The sequence below is a fragment of the Clarias gariepinus genome, chromosome 2, assembly GCF_024256425.1.
Source record: "Clarias gariepinus isolate MV-2021 ecotype Netherlands chromosome 2, CGAR_prim_01v2, whole genome shotgun sequence".
Classification (NCBI taxonomy): domain Eukaryota; kingdom Metazoa; phylum Chordata; class Actinopteri; order Siluriformes; family Clariidae; genus Clarias; species Clarias gariepinus.
Genome location: NC_071101.1, coordinates 51,532,185 through 51,551,585, shown reverse-complemented (window position 1 = coordinate 51,551,585; position 19,401 = coordinate 51,532,185). Strand labels below are relative to the sequence as shown.

The 19,401-nt window shown below is 41.9% G+C and overlaps 1 protein-coding gene across 1 annotated transcript; it reads left to right on the top strand.

Annotated features, from left to right (window-relative positions):
- Window positions 1-1,080: 1,080 nt before the first annotated feature.
- LOC128541671 (monocarboxylate transporter 10-like) lies at window positions 1,081-17,550 on the top strand. The gene is made up of 7 exons (XM_053512200.1): window positions 1,081-1,459; window positions 7,053-7,197; window positions 7,563-7,662; window positions 10,592-10,906; window positions 15,381-15,521; window positions 16,193-16,421; window positions 16,612-17,550. The coding sequence occupies exons 1-7, from the start codon at window positions 1,081-1,083 to the stop codon at window positions 16,773-16,775; spliced, it is 1,473 nt and encodes a 490-aa protein (XP_053368175.1). The 3' UTR covers window positions 16,776-17,550.
- Window positions 17,551-19,401: the final 1,851 nt, after the last annotated feature.

The following is a 19,401-nucleotide window of genomic DNA, read 5'->3' as shown; positions in this document are numbered from 1 at the left end:
TGTGAGGTAATAATATATCTGCAGAAACATTGGAGCAGCGTAAGGAGTGGCAGCGAGTTGATCACAAACTTCATTTGCAGGTAATGGTAGCATGCAGACGTGAGAATCTTAACACAGACAGAGACGCCGGTACCCTCTAGTGTTATATTTAACTCTAACATAATAATATCTGAGTGAAAAAATGGTGAGTATTGAAAAAGATATCATTAATGAGCAGCACATAGAATAGCACTTAATCCAGCACAGTCTTATTTTTAACTTTGTGTGTGTGGTTGTCAGGGATCCTGCATGATCGCCTTGGCAATTATGACCTGGCATTCTACCTGGCTGACATCTCTGCTGTGATTGGTGGACCTGTGTTTTGTGCGATCCCATGGTTGGAGTGGAGGAAAAGGAGGACCTAGAGAAGAATGAAACCGACAACAGTATGGCATAGAAGTAAAGAGCTAAAAGATTTCCTTATATATACAGTGCATACCAAAAAATAAGAATATTGTGGATTTCTTTTGTAATTTAATTCAAAATGTGAATTTTAATTTGGATGATTATGGCTTACAGCATGAAAAGGCTGACCCATGAATTTCGTTCCAATATGAGAGCTACTGTAGCCCTATTGACAAATGAATGCTGACTCTGATATAAAGGATTCAAAGCATATAGTGCATTGCAGTTTGTTGCATATGGGGCTGCATAATGTAAAAGAATACATAAATGAGTATCTAGTGATAGCTAGAACAGATAATCTAGACTAATTAACAGGTTGTCCACTTCATCATTGTTAGAATACACTCACCTAAAGGATTATTAGGAACACAAACAAAAACAAACAAACAAAAAAAACTCAACCCAGTATGTCAAGGGCTTTGGGTTTGTTGCAGCAGTAATGTCAGGGAGTGGTTTTGTCAAATAATCACAAAACAAAATCCACATGTCTGTGATAACTCCAGGCCAGGAGTTGTTTTAATCTTAAGTAATTTTTATTTATTTATTTATTTTTTTTCAGCTTCGAATCCTGAGCTCTGCCGTAGGGATAGTGTGAGTGCAGCCTCATTACTTTTATATACAATTAACAGAAAAACCATGAAGGAGATCTTCATTATTACCCAAGACAAAACCTATAAACCTGAAACTGATGAGGACACCAAGTCCACATTAACACCCGAGAAGCTGAACTTTACTGAAGAAGGGGAACCTGAGGTGAACCCTAGTGAGATGCAGTTCACTGAGGTCGGGGTGGTGAAAAGCGAGAACGGCGGAGATGATGGGAGCCAGCAGGCCTCAGTGGAGACACATCCCGAGTTTGAACACCCCGAGGGCGGCTGGGGCTGGGTGGTCATGCTCGCCTCCATGTGGTGCATTGGGTCAGTGTTTGGAATCCAAAACACCTTCGGGATCTTATTCGTGTCCCTGCTGAAGGAGTTCGGCTCTGAGGACGATGAAGACCTGCGCTTCAGGACAGGTATTACCTCAGATTTACCTCAGCCTGAACATTCTTAAAATAAGTTTCGCTACATAAGATAAGCTGCTCTGTGGCTCTTGAGCTGTGCCAGTGGTGTCACATATGCGTTGTAACTCTGTTTAATTGTTCATTAAGCGATAATTATTATGTTACTGATTTCTTCAATTAGATTTTTCCTCATTCATGTTTCTCAAAGTTACAGCCCACAGTTACCTCAGGAATCCACTACTGTAACCTTCTTAACACCATTAGTGGGATAGTTTGTTGATTATTGTTTTATTTTCAAATGAGAATTTTTTGTCATCCACCTGTGGACTTTAAGCAGAAGTGATGTCAGTCAGATATTTCCCACAAAAGACAACTTCTATAAAAAAAAAAGAAGAAAAGCACTGAAACTTTGAAATAGTTAAAATCTTTGGAGATGTGAGATTTGGCACTTCAGGTACATGATGGGATACAGATTTGTTTGTTTTTTTCATAAAGCTGTGCACTACAGGAAAACAAAAACAAAAAATTCTCAAATTTGGTAGCTGAATAAATTCTCAAATTCAGATGGATGAAGCTACCTCACTGGGCAAAACTCTGGACAAACTAAAAAAATGTCAACACAGCATTGTTGCCTCTAACCACATCATCCCCAAGCGCCTCTTTTTTCTTTAAATAATGTATTTATAAATTTTTTAACATTTTACAAAAAATTACAAACCAAACACACACACACGCACACACACACACACACACACAAACTATTATGGCTCACCACTTCAGTAAACACGTGTAAGAGAGAAATGAAAGACACGCAATCAAGATGCTTTACATATTTGTACTGCATTCCCCGCCCCCCCCCCCCCCCTTTTCATTTTTTTTTGTAAAAACATCTATTAAACAAAACCTCTAATAAAAATAGAGGATACATCTTAACCCATAAATCTCAAGAAAGGGTCCCACCTTTTATGAAATATGGCATGTTTCCTATTAACAGCACAGGTTAAGAAATCCAATGAGACATACAGTATTCCAGAATAACCCTGTGCCACAATGCCCTAGAAGGGGCTTTATCCTTTAACCAGTTCAGAAGAATACATTTTCTTGCACCAAATGTTAGAAACTTGCAATATCCTTTTATGTTTGTCTAAGACCACATCGACACATATTCCAAGCAACAAGTGTTTTGGATCACAGCCAAAATTAATAGACAAAATACCACTAAGTTCTCGCTCAACCATAATCCCAAATGTTTTAATTTCCCTACAAAACCAGAGACAGTGAGCAAGATCTTCCTCTGTTTTACATTTCAGGCATCATTAGAGTCATTTTTAAACACATGCTCCAGTGATGGAGAGATGTGAGCTCTGTGAGCTTTTGCCATTTATTTTTCAAAATGTCTGTGTTTTAAAAACCACATTCCTTGAGAATCTTGTAAAAAAGAGCTTGTAAAGCTTTTCATTTGTGAAAAAAGCTGTCTTTCCACAGCTGAAATGTCCTGGTTTGTGAACGGTGACGTAGTGTCCTTTTTCACAAAGTCTCTTAATTCAAATTCAAATTCAAATTTTATTTGTCACATACACAGTCATACACAGTATGATAGGCAGTGAAATGCTTGGACAACTGCCCGTGACCTTAAAATATAGACAATGAATAGGAAATAAATCCAAAAGGTAAATTTGACTAAGTAAGAATAAAATAAAATATACAGAGATATAGATTTTATGGAATTTTGTGGGAATGAAGTTGAATATAAATTGAATATAAATGGAAATGCCACATATTTAAAGTGTTTAAAGTGACCTGTGCATCCGGGTGACAGAACGTCCAGGGGGTGTATAAATATGCTTAAAATTGACATATTTAAAGTGACTTGTGATAGAGTAATTGGGTAATTTAACTAGTGTCCACAAATGTGTAGTTGTGCAGTGGACATTAGTGTAAGTGAATGTCCAGAATGTCCACAGTGAGTGCAAAAACCATGTGTGTGGATGTGCAAAATGGATCAGTACTGTGTGGTGTACTGATTAAAAGACTGTATCGCCTGCGGGAAGAAGCTCCTCCTCAGTCTCTCTGTGTTGGTCTTCAGGGAGCAGAATCGTTTTCCTGACCTCAACAGAGTGAACAGTCCATTGTTGGGATGGCTGAGGTCCTTCACCATCTTCCTGGCCTTGGTCCAGCACCGCCTGCTGTAGATCGAGTGCAGGTCAGGGAGCTCGGTGCGGATGATGCGCTCAGCTGATCTCACCACCCTCTGTAGAGCTCGTCTGTCCTGCATGGTGCTGTTCCCCAACCAGGTTGAGATGTTTCCCATCAGGATGCTCTCTATGGTGCAGGAGTAAAAGTTCCTGAGCACCTTGGAGGGCGGTCTAAAGTCTCTCAAGCATCTGAGGTGTAGTTGTAGATAACGAAAAAAATCTTGTGGTGGAATACTGTACTTTACGACTAATTGGTCGAAAGACATTAGAGTGTTCCCCTCAAACATATCATGCAGAGTGGTGAGACCTTTATGTGCCGAAAACTCGAAAACTTGCGTCCACAATTCCCGGCAGAAAGTCATAGTTGTCACTAATGGGAGTAAAAGTTGAGTAAAAGTTGAGGAGACCCAGACTCTTGAGGTGAGTCTGGGTCGGCCCTCCAAACGCCTGATGACCTGCCATGCCTTGATAGCACTTATTGTGATGGGGTTACTACAAGATTTAAACTTTTTAATAAAAAGCAAATTTACCAAAGGAAGTTTACTAAGCGAACTTTCAACGTTAAACCATACTTTTTTGGGTCCTCTGTGTACCCAGTCAGAGATATTATGTAAATGAATACTTATATTGATGTTTCCGGATGTCCAGTAAGGTCAAGACCTCCCACCGAAGATGAAAGCATTAAGGTTGACATTTTTTATACGTGCTTTTTTTTGCCCATATAAAAGAGCTAAACCAACCATTCAACTTTCTAATCGTTTTATGAGTAAATATTATTGAAGTCATATAAATGGGATAAAGTAGTCTTGAAAGAATATTAATTTTCAGAAGGGAGATCAGACCCAACCAAGAAATGGGGAGGACATTTCAACTTTTTAATGGATCCGGATACATAAAAAAATTGAGAAAATTGACATTATACATTTGGTCAAAGGAGGGGGTAACATTACTTAAATTCAATTCAATTCAATTTCAATTTAATTTTATTTGTATAGCGCTTTTAACAATTGTCATACACAATCAAAATAATTATTTAAGTTTGTATGAAATGTGAATTTGTATGAATCAAAAATGGTCAGTTTGTCCCTGGTGAACAAGCCGAGGACGACAGTGGCAAGGAAAAACTCCCTGAGATGGTAATAGGAAGAAACCTTGAGAGGAACCAGACTCCACAGGGAACCCATCCTCATCTGGGTGATAACAGATAGAGATGATATAACACCATGTGTGTTATGCAGCTGAGAGTACAATATAACAGAAATTCTTTAAATTAACATGAAGTCCAGTTCAGCACAGGGAGTCAGTAGGTGCAGAGGGCAGATGGGGTCTGGATCACTGGGAGCACAGGAGCAGGATGTGTAGCTTCAATCATAATAAGGCAGAATCCAGCTGGAGCTGGTCCTTCTCTGGATGCCTCAGGATCCTCGCAGGGTTGGCCTTTGTCTACTGAAGCTGGCACAATCTCCAGATGCCTCGGGATGGGTAGAAAAATACAGAACAGATGGAGAGAATTAGCGTAGTTGCCATTCAGGATAGATGTACTGGAGTATGAAGTTATGGGATGAGTTACGTGTATGCCAGATTAAAGAGATGAAAAAAAATCAATGCGACAAATCAATGCAAAATTTCACAGGGAGCCAATGCAGTGAAGATAAGATAGGGGTGATGTGCTCGTATCTTCTGGTTCTAGTGAGGACTCTCGCTGCTGAAGCTTGTTTACTTCCCAAGTATATTAAACCCTCAGGGGCCTATCTAATTGGAAAGGATGATAATGCTTGGGGTATTTGTTTTAAACCACAAGCGCCTCTTTTTAAAGAGCCTATGAGTTCCCACGAGATGTGATCCCAAACCCTGTGTGTGTGTGTGTGTATTATCTAATATGTGTCTCCTACCAGACCAAAGGCAATAATACTGTAGCTTGATCGGGCTTTGATCATACACCCTGCTTGTGGTCTCTCCTCAATCACCAAAGAGTTGGGGATTGCAGTGTCCTGCCCAGTTTCTGTTGGTGATTTAGTCCTTGTTGGAGATATGCCAAGGTGTGGTGGCTTGGGAGAGTAATTTTTTTTTTTCAGTTTCATGTGTGTGTGCTTGTGGCAATCAACCAAGACAGTGTCTGATCTACATTTAATGTTGATTATTCACGTTTTGTCCCCATTCTCATATTAATAGTGTCTGCAAGTCATCCTACTGGCGGCTCTGTAACATGTCTTGTCTTCTCCCATTCCTTGCCCCACAAACCGCTGACACACTCAAACATTAATTGGTTAACTCCTACATTGATAACTGTAATTGACTGTTAACTGGTCTACCACAAAGACCACAAAAATCTGCCCATAAATGTATCCAGAATTTAGCTTAATCATAACCTGCATTCCCATTATGCTTTATATCACTCCCACCCTTCAACAACTCCACTGGCTCCCAATCAAATACTGTATAGAGTTTTAAATTCTCCTTCTCACTTTTAAAGCACTTCATAATGTCTCTCCTCCTTATCTATTAGAGATCATTCAGTTTTTCACACCATCTATTTTCTCTTTTTTGCCTTTCTCAAAGTCCCTCTGTACACCCCCTTCCCACTTAAAGATCAAGGGCCTTTAGACATACCACTTCTCATCTCTGGAATTCTCTTTCAGAAGTCATCCGTAACACAGTGGAACCTCGGATTACAAGTAAAGTGGTTTACGAGTGTTCCGCAAGACGAGCAAAGATTTTTAATAAATTTTGACGTAAAAAAACGAGCGTTGTTGTGGTTTACGAGCTCCGAGTATCATGCTGCAGAGTGTGTGTGTTATGTGTGTGTGCATGTAATTCGACACTGCGCAGGTCACACACAAAATCTCTCTCTCTCGGCTTTAATGTGTTTGTGTGCGTGTGTGTGTGTGTGTGTGTGAAACAGAGGGGGTGCTTCACTCACGCACAACCGGCACGGTGTCAAATTACACCCGCGCACACACATAACACATACACAGCAGCGCAGGAGAGAGAAAAACACACACGCACAGCGCCTGTGCACATAAATGGAAATACTTATCTGTCGGGATTTATTTTTCCTTTTTTTAAGGTAACATGCAGGTTAATTTGTTTTATTTTTACTTTATATTTTGTGTTAATTATTTTATGTATTTATTTTTTTGGGCTGTAGAACAAATAATTTGAATTTCCATTATTTCTTATGGGAAATGTGCTTTGATTTCTGAGTGTTTTGGATAACGAGCCCACATTTCATTCACCCACAGGATGTATAATGGACCTGATGTGATGTTAATCACCATGTAATTTGATTGCTGCCATAGTAACGTATGGGACTGTTTTTCGGAATTATAAAGTTCTTTTTCTGATGCAAAAATCTTTCTCTCTCTCTTTCTCTTTATCTCCTTTTCTTGCTGTCATTATTTCACTCTCAGCATGGGTGGGCTCTCTGTCCATGGGGATGGTACATTTCTGCTCTCCAGTCGTCAGTGTGTTTACAGATGTGTTCGGCTGCAGGATCACGGCAGTTGTTGGGGCTGTGGTTGGGCTTGTTGGCCTCTTTGCCAGTTCATTTGTTCAGTAAGACACACACACACACACACACACACACACACACACACTTTGCAAACTCTTGAAACACATTTTTAGAATGTTCAAACAAATCTTACAGCTGTTGATGTCATAGTGAGTGTTAAAGCAGGCAATTAATTCACAATTTGCTCACACTTTCACCAAGTAGAAGTACATTTTTCAATGTAGGACTACAACCCTCAATTACTAAAATCTGTCCCTGTCTCTATATTTTTTTCTTTTGGTAAAATTTAGGGTACTTAAGATTTAGGTTATCGTGTTTATTGTTTGGGCTGGGACTGAGTGATTTACTTATGCAGATTGTTAGTAGACTAAGTGTTTGTGTGTGTGTGTGTGTGTGTTTGTGTGTGCAGGTCTCTGGGTGCTATATACTTCACATACAGCGTGGTATTTGCATGTGGCTGTTCGTTCGCATATCAGCCGAGCCTCATCATCCTTGGACATTACTTTAAGGTTTGTTTAGTCAGTTATTACTAATCAATATTTATGTTTCATAACATTAATAAATAATAAATAGATATGTCCAAAGACGGCACTGGTGAGATCGGCACAATTTAACTCCCGGATCCAATGTCCAGTCATTGAAAAAACAAGCTCAATCACCTCAGGGCCAGAGAAAAATTCCAGGGAGACATTCAGGATGTCAATCTCCTCTGTTTCACTGAGACATGGCTGAACCCAGTGGTGCTGGACCACAGCATCCGGCCGGCCATGCTATTTTCGGTTCACCTCATGAATAGAAACCTTGGAATCAGGGAAACTTTTATCAGCATCTAACCTGACCCACCAGGGGCGAAAGGACATTGGATCATTGTTATATAACAGTCAAGGATGGCTACAAGGCACATCTCATCCGCCGTTTGGGAAATCAGGCCATGCCACCATCTTCCTCATGTCAAAATACAAACAAAGGCTTAAACAGGAAGTTCTGGTTCAGGGGGCGGTCGCGTGCTGGAGGGACCAGTTGGTAGCCACTCTACAGGATGCACTCGATGACGCAGACTCGGACATGTTCCGACACAGCTCTGATGACATCAACATGTTTACAGAAGCGGTTGTGAGATTTGTCAGGAAACTAGTGGATGGTACTGACCATCAGAACGCTTCCCAATCAGAAGTCATGGGTGGATAAAACTATCCACGACGATCTGAGATCTCACACCACTGCCTATAATGTGGGACTTGCGTCGGGTGACATGGACTTATACAAGGCTGCGTCATATAACATCCGAAAAGTGGTGAAGGAGGCCAAGCAGTGCTACGGGAGGAAACTAGAGTCACAGCTTCAACAGGAACTGTGACTCTAGAAACCTGTGGCAGGCATTAAGGACAATAACAGACTATAAAGTTATCCAGACCCCCCTGCCCCCTGGAGCTGTCTGACTCATCCTGGTGTCCTGCTTTCCGTTGGAGATGTCATTTCATGGATGCCCCATGTGGTCTGCCTGGGATGCGTGTGGTGACTGGGGGAGGTTCCAATTTTCCATGAAGACGGTCCTGTCCTCGGCTGATGCAGACAGCTGTTCTCTGAGGACTTGTGACAGTCTACCTAAGTCTCCAATACCAAACTGGACTAAATTTTTTTACTTAAATACATCTCCTGTTATACCGAACTTCCAGTGTCACACAATATAATGCAGATCAATCCCTGCTATCCATTTTACTTAAATGAGGATGGGTTTCCTGTTGAGTCTGGTTCCTCTCAAGGTTTCTTCCTATTACCATCTCAGGAAGTTTTTCTTTGCCACTGTCACCATCATCCTCGGCTTGCTCATCAGGAACAGTCTTATAATTTTGTCCTCAAAGACTGCGCAGACCAGCTAACATCTGTGTTCACAGAGATATTCAACCTCTCCTTATTCCAGTTGGTAATCCCCACATGCTTTAAGTCCACCATGGTTTCTGTCCATCAACAATTATCGCTCCGTAGCCCAGACCTCAAAAGTGCTTTGAGCGGCTGGTCAGAGAAATAGTTTCTTCACTACTTGACACACTTGACCCTTTACAGGTGGCTTACCGTCTAATCTTCTCTACGGACGATGCAGTCTCTTACCTCCTCCACACATCTCTCACGCACCTGGATATTAGCAAGGGGAAATATAGTAAAATGTTCTTTGTCAACTACAGTTCAGCATTTAATACCATGATTTCCTCCACACTCACCATCAAGCTAGAGAACCTGGGACCCAGCCCATCTCTGTGTCAGTGGATCTTCAATTTCCTAACTGGCAGACCACAGGCAGTAAGGATGGGCGGACATGTCTCAGCTTCCCTCACACTCAGGCCCCCCAGGTTGTGTTCTGATCCCACTGCTGTACTCATTGTTCACATATGAGTGCGTGGCCACTACGAACTCCACCACTATCATCAAATTTGCTGATGACACCGTTGTTGTGGGCAAGACAAATAAATTGATAGTGAACTTAAGTACTAAGCAGGAGATGAACTACCAGACCACAGTCATTAACAGGAGCCCAGTGGAGAGAGTGAACAGCTTTAAATACCTCTGTGTTCACATCATGCAGAACCTGTCATGATCCTGTCACACTGTGGTGAAAAAGGCCCAGCAGCATCTCTACCCTCAGACGCTTGAGATATTTTAGACTGCCCTCCTGGGTGCTCAGGAACCTCTACTCCTGCACCATAAAAAGAATCCTGACAGGAAGCATCAGGACCTGGTTCAGGAAACAGCACTATGCAAGACAGACGAGCTCTACAGAGGATTGTGTGATCAGCTGAGCGCATCATCTGCACCGAGCTCCCTGACCTGCACTCAATCTACAGAAAGCGGTGCTGGACCAAGGCCAGGAAGTTAGTGAAGGACCTCAGCCACCCCAAACCATGGACTGTGTTCTCTGTTGCAGTAAGGAAAGCGATTCCACTTCCTGAGGGCCAACACAAAGTGACAGGCGATACGGTCTCTAAATCAGAACACACAGGACTAAACCTTTTTTGCACATTACACAGTTATAGACATTTGTTTTTTGTTGCACTCATTTTGGTGAATATTCATAGACACCATGGACATTACACACCTGCACATTAATGAACATTTACAAATATTTCTATTTAATTTTTGCTCATTGCACACAAAAACTTTCATCCATTTTTGCACACTCCCCATGCAAATATACATTTTTTATTTTGTTTATTCTTCTATGGATATATTTTTCCTTAGCTAAAGTTATTTTCTATATTTTATTTCTTATTTTATTCCATTTTTATTTTCTATTAATAATCATTTTTTAAGGTCACAGGTGGTCATTTAAGCATTTCACTGCTGTCGTATTGTGTATGACTGTATATGTGACAAATAACATTTTAATTTGAATATGTTAATAATGTATAATGAATAATATGATGATTAATTCTGTGATCCCAGAAGCGTTTGGGTTTGGTGAATGGTGTCGTGATGGCAGGGAGCAGCATCTTTACCGTGTCTCTGTCCCTCTTACTTCCATCTCTGCTGGAGAGCCTCGGCCTGCACAACACCCTCCGTGTCCTCTCCATCCTCATGTTCGTGCTCGTGCTGGCTGGATTCACCTACAAGCCCCGCCTCCCTCAAAGGCTGGAGTCAAAGAAAGTCTCGTTAAAGAGGATCTGTAACGTCCAGATCTGGAGGAATCTGAGTTACAGGATCTGGGCCTTCGGAATTCCAGGCGCACTGTTTGGATACTACGTCCCCTATGTCCACCTGGTCAGTGTGTGTGTGTGTGTGTGCATGTGTGTCTTGTTTTGCTTCTTTCTTATTGTTTCCCTCTGCCTCTGATTTGGTTATGATTATTTCCCAAATTAAGCAAGTTTCTCTGTTCCTGTAACGAAGTGGGTTTCACAAGCGGCAGAGCTGCGCAAAAATACTCTGGACTGTTCAGACCCGGCAAATCTGGTGGCTTCTTCCCCACGGAGTTCCGTACAGGCAGAGCTGTATGTGGCTATTTATACTCGCAGTTGCCCGGCTATCAGGCAATCAGCCTGGATGCGCCGCACCTGGCAGCGTGTCTATTTAAGGGTCCTGATACCTCCGCACTTCTGCGATCATTAGGTAGCACCGGTAAGGTATCAGAGCCAAAAACAAACCAAAAAAAGTCAAAACAAGACATAGTAAGCAAGCAAAGAAAAGAATAGATAGATAGATAGATAGATAGAGAGAGAGAGAGAGAGAGAGAGAGACAAAGAGAGCGACATGCACCAGTTCAGCGTGCGCTCTTAGTTTAACTCAATAGTACAAAGTACAATAAAACAATCTCTCGCTCTCATATAAATCCTCGGTAAGTGCACAGGCCCCGAGAGAATCTTAGGTTTTTTATTTTTAGTTTCCAGAGCCCCGCCCGGTCTCGCGCAGACTGCGGAGCTCTGTTTATTTTGTGTTTTCAGTTTTCTTTTGTTTTCTATTTAGTTCATTGATTAATAATCCCACGCCATCTCTAAACGGAAAGGTCTTTCAGTGTGTATCATACACACTCTCATAACCTCTTGTTTTTATACCTCACACTCATCTGATACAGTAAACCATAAGTGTGAACTCCAACACCACTGTTTTCACTCCAACACCCAGAAACCCATCATTATTAGGACTCAGTACTACACCTTACTGTACACTCAGTTATACAATTGTTAGAAGTTCAACTTTGTCAAGTGGCTTTTATTATTATGTAAAGAGAATACAGTGCAGGGACGACTAGTACAGTACAGTAAGATCTAATGTGGGGAAAGCGTAGAAAAGTGTAAAAATCTAAACATGACAAGATGCTTAGCAGCCATAATGCAGACTGTAGCAACTACAGAGGCATAAAGATGATGAGCCAGAATGTGTTGAGAAAAAACAATCTGTGACAATCTGTCGCAGAATGGCTTTATGCCAAGAAAGATCACAGTAGATTACGTTTGCTTTGAGAATGCTGATTGATAAGTACAAAGAAGGTCAGAAAGAGTTGCATTGTCTTTGTAGATCTAGAGAAAGCGTATGACAGGGTGCCCAGAGATGAACTGTGGTACTGCATGAGGACATCAGGAGTGGCAGAAGATTAGGTGAAAGTTGTGCAAGAAAATGTCATATGATATGATACCAAATCTGACTTAACAGCCTGCTTTTATTATCCATGTACATTTTCCAGATGATCAAGCTATTAAGGTATAAAGCACAAAAACATGCCTATGCTTCAATTATTCAGTTGTTATGTGGCACCAGTTGGTAGCTCTCTCTCTCTCTCTCTCTCACACACACACACACTCACACACACACTTGGGCTGACTAAGGCTTAAGATTATTAAGGTTTATCTTATGTTACGCAGTCTCAGTGAGACACGCACTCAGAATGTATTACTTTCCAGACTGGCCTTCAGGGGTCCTTTTATAAGGTGCTGATAACACGAGGATGGTGAGTAACAATTTTTTGCCAGCTGCAGCAAGTTAAGGCAGCCCTTTTGTGCATGCATTAGAGCTGGCCAATGGATCTCTTTTTCTTGGTCAAGTGAGGGGTTGTCATATGTTAGGAGGCGTCATATGTGCAGGACCAAAAATGGGTAGTCCTGCAGTGAGAGGGTCCAGCGGGTGATGCAAAGGTTAGTGTATTTAGCACTTGCCATCCACTGCAGGGGAGCATGGTGGGTTAGCAAGGTGAAGCACCACCCCACCAGGTAGTATTTCCTCTACAGCCCATTTAATGGTAAGGGGCTCTCGCTCAATAGCAGCATATTTTTGTTTCACTGGTGTGAGTTTTCTATTCACATACAGAACTGGATGTTTCTCTGCATCAAACTCCTGAGATAGGATGTCTTCAATCCCGACTTCTGATGTGTCCATTTATACCCGTAATGTATGGGATTACAGAGAATGGGTAAACTGGTGAGGTGGCCAGTGGTTTCCTTGATAAATTTACTGGCATCTTAGCTACTTCGGCTTCAAAGGCACAACTTTGGGCCTCTGAGCTTCATATGGTCGCTGGCAGATGATCATCTCAGGTCTTCTTATTGCGTTGCACCGCAAGAGAGGGACAGGCAGATTAGACATAAACCCTTTGGTTACAGAGTGTTTCACTGTGTGTCCTTGATGAAAATGCCATGCATCCCCACTAGATGACTGAAGAGTGACTGCCCCCACTTGTGTGACTGCACGTCCCATGTCCAGGAGAGCTGGGAGGGATGAGGACCCATCTGTTGGGCATGCTGGCCCAGAATCCTCGGGCTGTCACAAACTTGGCTGTCTCATAATGGGGAGGCTTCAGCTATTGTACACACTGCATGGCTTCTCTCCTCAGGGCAGCAGGTAGTGCGGTGGGCTTCACTCTATGGGTTTCCTTTTTTTCTGGCCCTAGGCAGAGAATAGAGAGCGTGCACTCCAGCACTTCAAATTCAAATCAAATTCAAATTTTATTTGTCACATACACAAACATACACAGTACGAAATGTAGTGAAATGCATTTTACGGCTGCCATTGACCCTAGAAGAGAATTAAAGTTTACAAATAAGAAATAAATATGAATAAAAGAAATACGATAGAAATTAAATAAAAATTAAATTAAACTAGGAAAAATAGAACTAAAAATAAAAATAGAAATAGAAATATGATGTGCAAAAATAGAAATCTACTGTACAAATTGAAATATACTGTGCTGTGTGTGCAAATATGCATGGAATAAAGTGACTTTGTGCAGAGGTTATTAAAGTGTCTTTGTGCACTGGTCCAGGATGTAAACGTAAAACTGTAAAATGTAGTGTAGTTGTGAAGGTAGGTGTGCAAAGTTATTAAAGTGACTTTGTGCAATGGTCCAGGATGTAAGCAAACGACATGTAGTGTATATATGAAGGAAGGTGAGCATGTAATTGTCCATAGTGTTCATGGATATAAGAGGATTGATAGATTTGATCAATTGTGAAAAAGATGAAAAGATTGTTAGTTCTGCATAGTGGTGTGGTTCCATCACTTCCATCACTTTCCAAAGTGTGGTAAGCTCTCATGCCCACAGCCTTCCTTTCTTCTCACAGGAGGGTAGGCAAAACTCAATTGATCACAACCCTCTCCGTGACTTTCTTGCCATTGAGCTTCTCTGGCTGAAGCCATCAACAGAAGATCATATACAGGAGACCACTCTTTATGACCTCTCTGTATCTGCCTAGGGTTGGGATAGGGATGTTCTGATTGGTTTCACCTGCGCAAGCTGGCACATTTTACACATCAGCCTAAAGATTAAGGGAGTTCGCAAGTCAGTTAGGATTTCCTTGGGAATTCCCACTCGGTTGCATTGGAGAATCAGCTCATGGGTGACGTTCTGAGACGTAGCCTTGTCAAGGTGGATCACCTCAGCGTAACGTGTCATAGTCAATGATTATGAGGATGTAGTCCTGGGCATGAGCAAATTTGGGAAGAGACCCAATCTGGTCCATACATAATCACTTGAAGGGCACCCCAATAGTTGGCAGCAGAATGAGCAGGGCACTTTATATTACTAACCCTGTGTTAATAATCCCAGCTATTTATTATTGATACTGTGTAACAAATCCCAACGTTCGCTAACTCTTAATAACTTTTTCCACATCTTCATTACAAACATTAAGGCATACTAGTTTAAGGAATTACATTTACACATTAAGGGCAGATGCCCTTATCCAAAGCCACATACATTTTTATCTCATTATTCATCTGAGCAGTTAAGGGTTAAGGCCTCAAGGGCTCAACCGGTACAACTTGGTGGTTGTAAGATTTGAACATTGGACTTTTTCAACCTTAGTCTAATGCCTTAACCATTGAGCTACCCCTGACCCTGTTGCTTACCTCACCAACAAACTGTCTGATTTAGGGCCTACCTGTGTCATAAATGACCCACATGATCACCTAGGGCTCCAAATGCCATGGGGTGTCAAGTGAATTTATTTCTTTTTTTCTAAACTTTTTCAAAATAACTACAGTATAGTAACATTCCAGATGGTTTGGTTTTTTATCCATCCTCATTGTGTCTTTACCCTGTGTATAAAACACCACTTAACAGCTAAACTTGCGTATGTATCAGCCTAAAATTAGGGGTTAAATTAGGGGATTGTTTCACAGTTGCCTGGCAACAATCTTGTACAGCAGGTGATAAGAGATTTCTTTGTATGTTAGACTTTGCAAAGAACATTTATTTCCTGTCCTTTCCTTAATATGTGTGTGTGTGTGTGTGTGTGTGTGTGTGTAGATGGAGTATGTAGAATGGCATTTTCCCAGTGCGAATCAGGCGGTGTTACTGGTCTGTCTCAGTGCTGCATCCTGTGTGGGACGTCTCATCTTTGGCCGTGTGGCTGACTACATCCCTGGAGGGTATAAAGTCTTAATGCAGGTAACACACACACACACACACACACACACACACACGATCAGTGGAAGGCTTTGTGTCTTCCCCAGTTTAATACTCAGCCACTGGTTGCAAGGCATTCTTAGTGTTGATCTTAAGCTTGGATAGAATGGGAGGGTTGCATCAGAAAGGACATCTGGTGTAAAACCTGTGGCAAGTTCTATGCAGATCAGACAGTATATTATTGTGACCCCTTGATGGGAGTAGCTGTCGAAAATCTGTATATCCTGAGATTTGGTGTCCAACCATTAACCTTGATCTAGCAGTTCTTTTGAATGAGTCACTGGTGATTATGCCTCTTTTGAGACGCAATGAAATCTGTAGCTGATGGGCAAATTTGCAAAAGTGCGCATTAGTAGTATCCAGCATGCCTACCAGGGTGTTGACTGCTGTACTAAAATCCTTAAAGTCAGCAGTGTTGTATTTTACAGGGTACCAATTTCGCAAAATTCCCTTTCTGATCATTTTTGACAGTCACATTGGTCCCTATTCTTTGTGTACATGAAAAAAGACAAGAACACATCCTCACGCTCCTTCTGGCTTGATATGGTCATTATGGTGATGTTATACAGAAGCCGTCAGCTGCTTTCCCACTGGCCATAAAGGAATGATAGTGATGATGATTAAAGCGACCACATGCCCCTGTGCTCCTGCAGGCGATATCCGTCATGGTGATCGGCGTGATGACGATGCTGATCCCGGTGTGTAACGTGTTCGGCGGTCTGATCGCTGTGTGTCTGCTGATGGGACTGTCTGATGGCTGTTTCTTCAGCACCATGGCTCCCATCGCCTTCGAGCTCGTCGGCTCTGAGAAAGCCTCTCAGGCCCTCGGCTTTGTGCTGGGCATGACGGCTGTGCCCATGACTGTGGGTCCTCCTATTGCAGGTACAGTACACACACATACACACAAAGTTAAGTCAGTACATACAATACAGTGCATCTGGAAAGTATTCACGGCACATCACTATTCCACATTTGAATACTACACATGTGAGGACTTAAAGAGTATTATTTTTAACTTAAGTATGTTTTGTGTGTGTGTTTATGTGTGTGTGTGTGTGTGTATGTGTGTCAGGGATTCTCCATGATCGCCTGGGCAGTTATCACTTGGCCTTCTACCTGGCGGGAATCCCTGCTCTGATTGGAGGAGCTGTGTTGTGTGTGGTCCCAGGGTTGGAGTGGAGGAAGAGGAGGAATAAGAGGAAGAATGAAACAAACAACAGTACAGCACAGGGATAAAGAGATGAACGACCTCCTTATATACACAGTGCATCTAAAAAAAAAAAAAAAAGATGGAAAGCTCGGCTAGAAAGGAGTCAGAACACACAGCGCATTCCAGTTTGTTGTGTATGGAGCTGCGTGTACTCCACCTAAAGCTCCTATAATGGGAATGTGAGCATCAAAACTGGACTACAGATCAGTGGAGAAAAAGGTGGCCTGGTGGTGAATCTTTTTTTCTTTTACATCATGTAGATGTCTGAGTGTGTGTCACTTACCTGGGGAAAAGATGACACAAGGACATGCACTACGGGAAGACATTTGGGTACTTGCTGATGAGTACCGATACAAGAACTTAACCTCAACATTACAGTTTTAAGAAAGACTTTCACAAAAAGTTTGATTTTTATTAAGTGTATTTTAAGGCCATAAGGCCATATTATCTGGAGATCATGATTTCAAACCCCATACAGCTGTCTGTGGATGGGAGTCTAGAGAGCAGACTGGGTTTTATTATTGACAATTGGTTTTGGGTGTGTGAGAGAGAAAGTATGCGTGTGTATGCATGCGTGTAACAGAGGGTTAACAAGTATAGATTTAACAATCTGGGGCTTAAAACTCATGTGTGACCCACCTGTATCAGTTCAACCACCTACACTAATGCTTTTAGTAAAGATCAATTCATTTTACTGTAGAATTTACTGTAACTGCTATTAAGGAATTCATTAATGAGTATCTAGAGTATAGATAATCTAGTCAAGTTATCAGGTTGTAACATTGTTAAATCAAATGGAACATAAACAATGCATTTTTTTAATAATGTGTCAGAACAAGAGAGAAGTAACATAAATATTTGTATTATGTAACTTTATAAAATAAAAGAATCATACAATATCCAGAGGATGGCTGAAATAAAATAAAATCTGGTTCCTCTGCACAGGTTTCACGTGTGTAATGGTGTCATGTGCCGATGATCATATAACATGTTAGTTCATGGTTCCTGAATGGGTGGGGCAGACAAAAACAAATACTTCATTATGACAATGGTGAAAATCTCAACAGAAGAATGACTGGTATGGAAATTTGATCAATCATGGAAAACCGTGGTCCACCACATGATGTCATCCATGGACTCAAGGTCCAATTCCACCCCCTTTAAAAATGAACCTGCTGCTGCATGCCTGCTAATAAACAAGAAACAATCTCAGATGTGCTCAGGGTAAACGTCTTACCAATGACCGATGATGATAAGGTTAGCCAACTCATGGATCATTGCCTTTGCTCTCAAAGTAGATGAAAGCTTTGGGCATGTAAGCTTCTGGAATGGGTTCTCCCCTAGTGGTCACTGCCTTGGGATCTGATGTAAATTCTTGCTACTCTGGTCTCTTTGAGACAGTGACATGTTCTCTTAAAGTGCCCCAATTATGCCATTTTAAAGGTTGCTAATGTTGCTTGATGAGTCTCTTAAAACAGGTTTACATGTATGCAAAGTCAAAAAACACTTTAGTTTTCTCCAAAAATAGATTAAATTTTACTCCATTTCTAAATGATTCGTAAACGACTCGTGTGAAGCAGTTGGAAGATTCAGTCTGTCTAAACCCCGCCTTTCCATGAGCCCTCACTGCTGTGATTGGTCAGATGGCACAGCCCTTTATGATTGATCTCCCACTACAGCGTGTGCCGGAAAACGAAACGCCCATGACCATAACTGAACGACGGCTCTGGAGACGCGTCAATACATAGAAAAGATGGCGTCGGTTTGACCGTGTAACGACCAGCTAATTTTATATTAACTGTGGCTACAAAAATCGAGAGGTCTTTTATCTTTGTGTCGGTGTTGCGTTAAAAGGCCGGTGAGCAAAAAGTTCAGAAACAGCTCCAATGATGTCAGCGTGTTTACAGAAGCGATTGTGGAATTCATCTGGAAACTAGCGGATGATACAGTGGAAAAAAAAACTATTAGAACGATTCCCAACCAGAAGCCGTGGGTGGATAAAACCATCCGTGACGCTCTGAGATCTCGCACCACTGCCTACAACACGGGACTCGCGTCGGGGGACATGGAACCGTACAAGGCTGCGTCGTATAACATCCGGAAGGCGGTGAAAGAGGCAAAGCAGCACTACGGGAGAAAACTAGAGTCACAGCTCCAACAGAGTGACTCTAGGAGCCTGTGGCAGGGACTAAGGACAATTACGGACTATAAAACACCAACAACCGGTATGACGAACGCGGACGTGACTCTGGCAGACGAGCTGAACACTTTCTATGCTCGCTTTAAGGCTGCAGCTAAAGACGCTAGGGATGCTATTGCTAGCGGCGCTAACAGCTGCAGACAGGAAGTCACTGCCAGCACTGGAAGCGCGTTCATCATCACCGAGCATGACGTGAGAGGAGCCTTCAAGACAGTGAACACCAGAAAAGCAGCAGGACCAGACGGCATCTCAGGCCGTATTCTTAGAGCCTGCACAGACCAGCTAGCACCTGTGTTCACTGAGATATTAAACTTCTCTTTATCTCAGTCGGTGATCCCCACATGCTTCAAAGAGTCCATCATTGTTCCTGTTTCGAAAAAACCACATCCTGCTTCCCTCAACGATTATCGCCCTGTAGCCCTCACCTCAGTAGTGATAAAGTGCTTTGAACG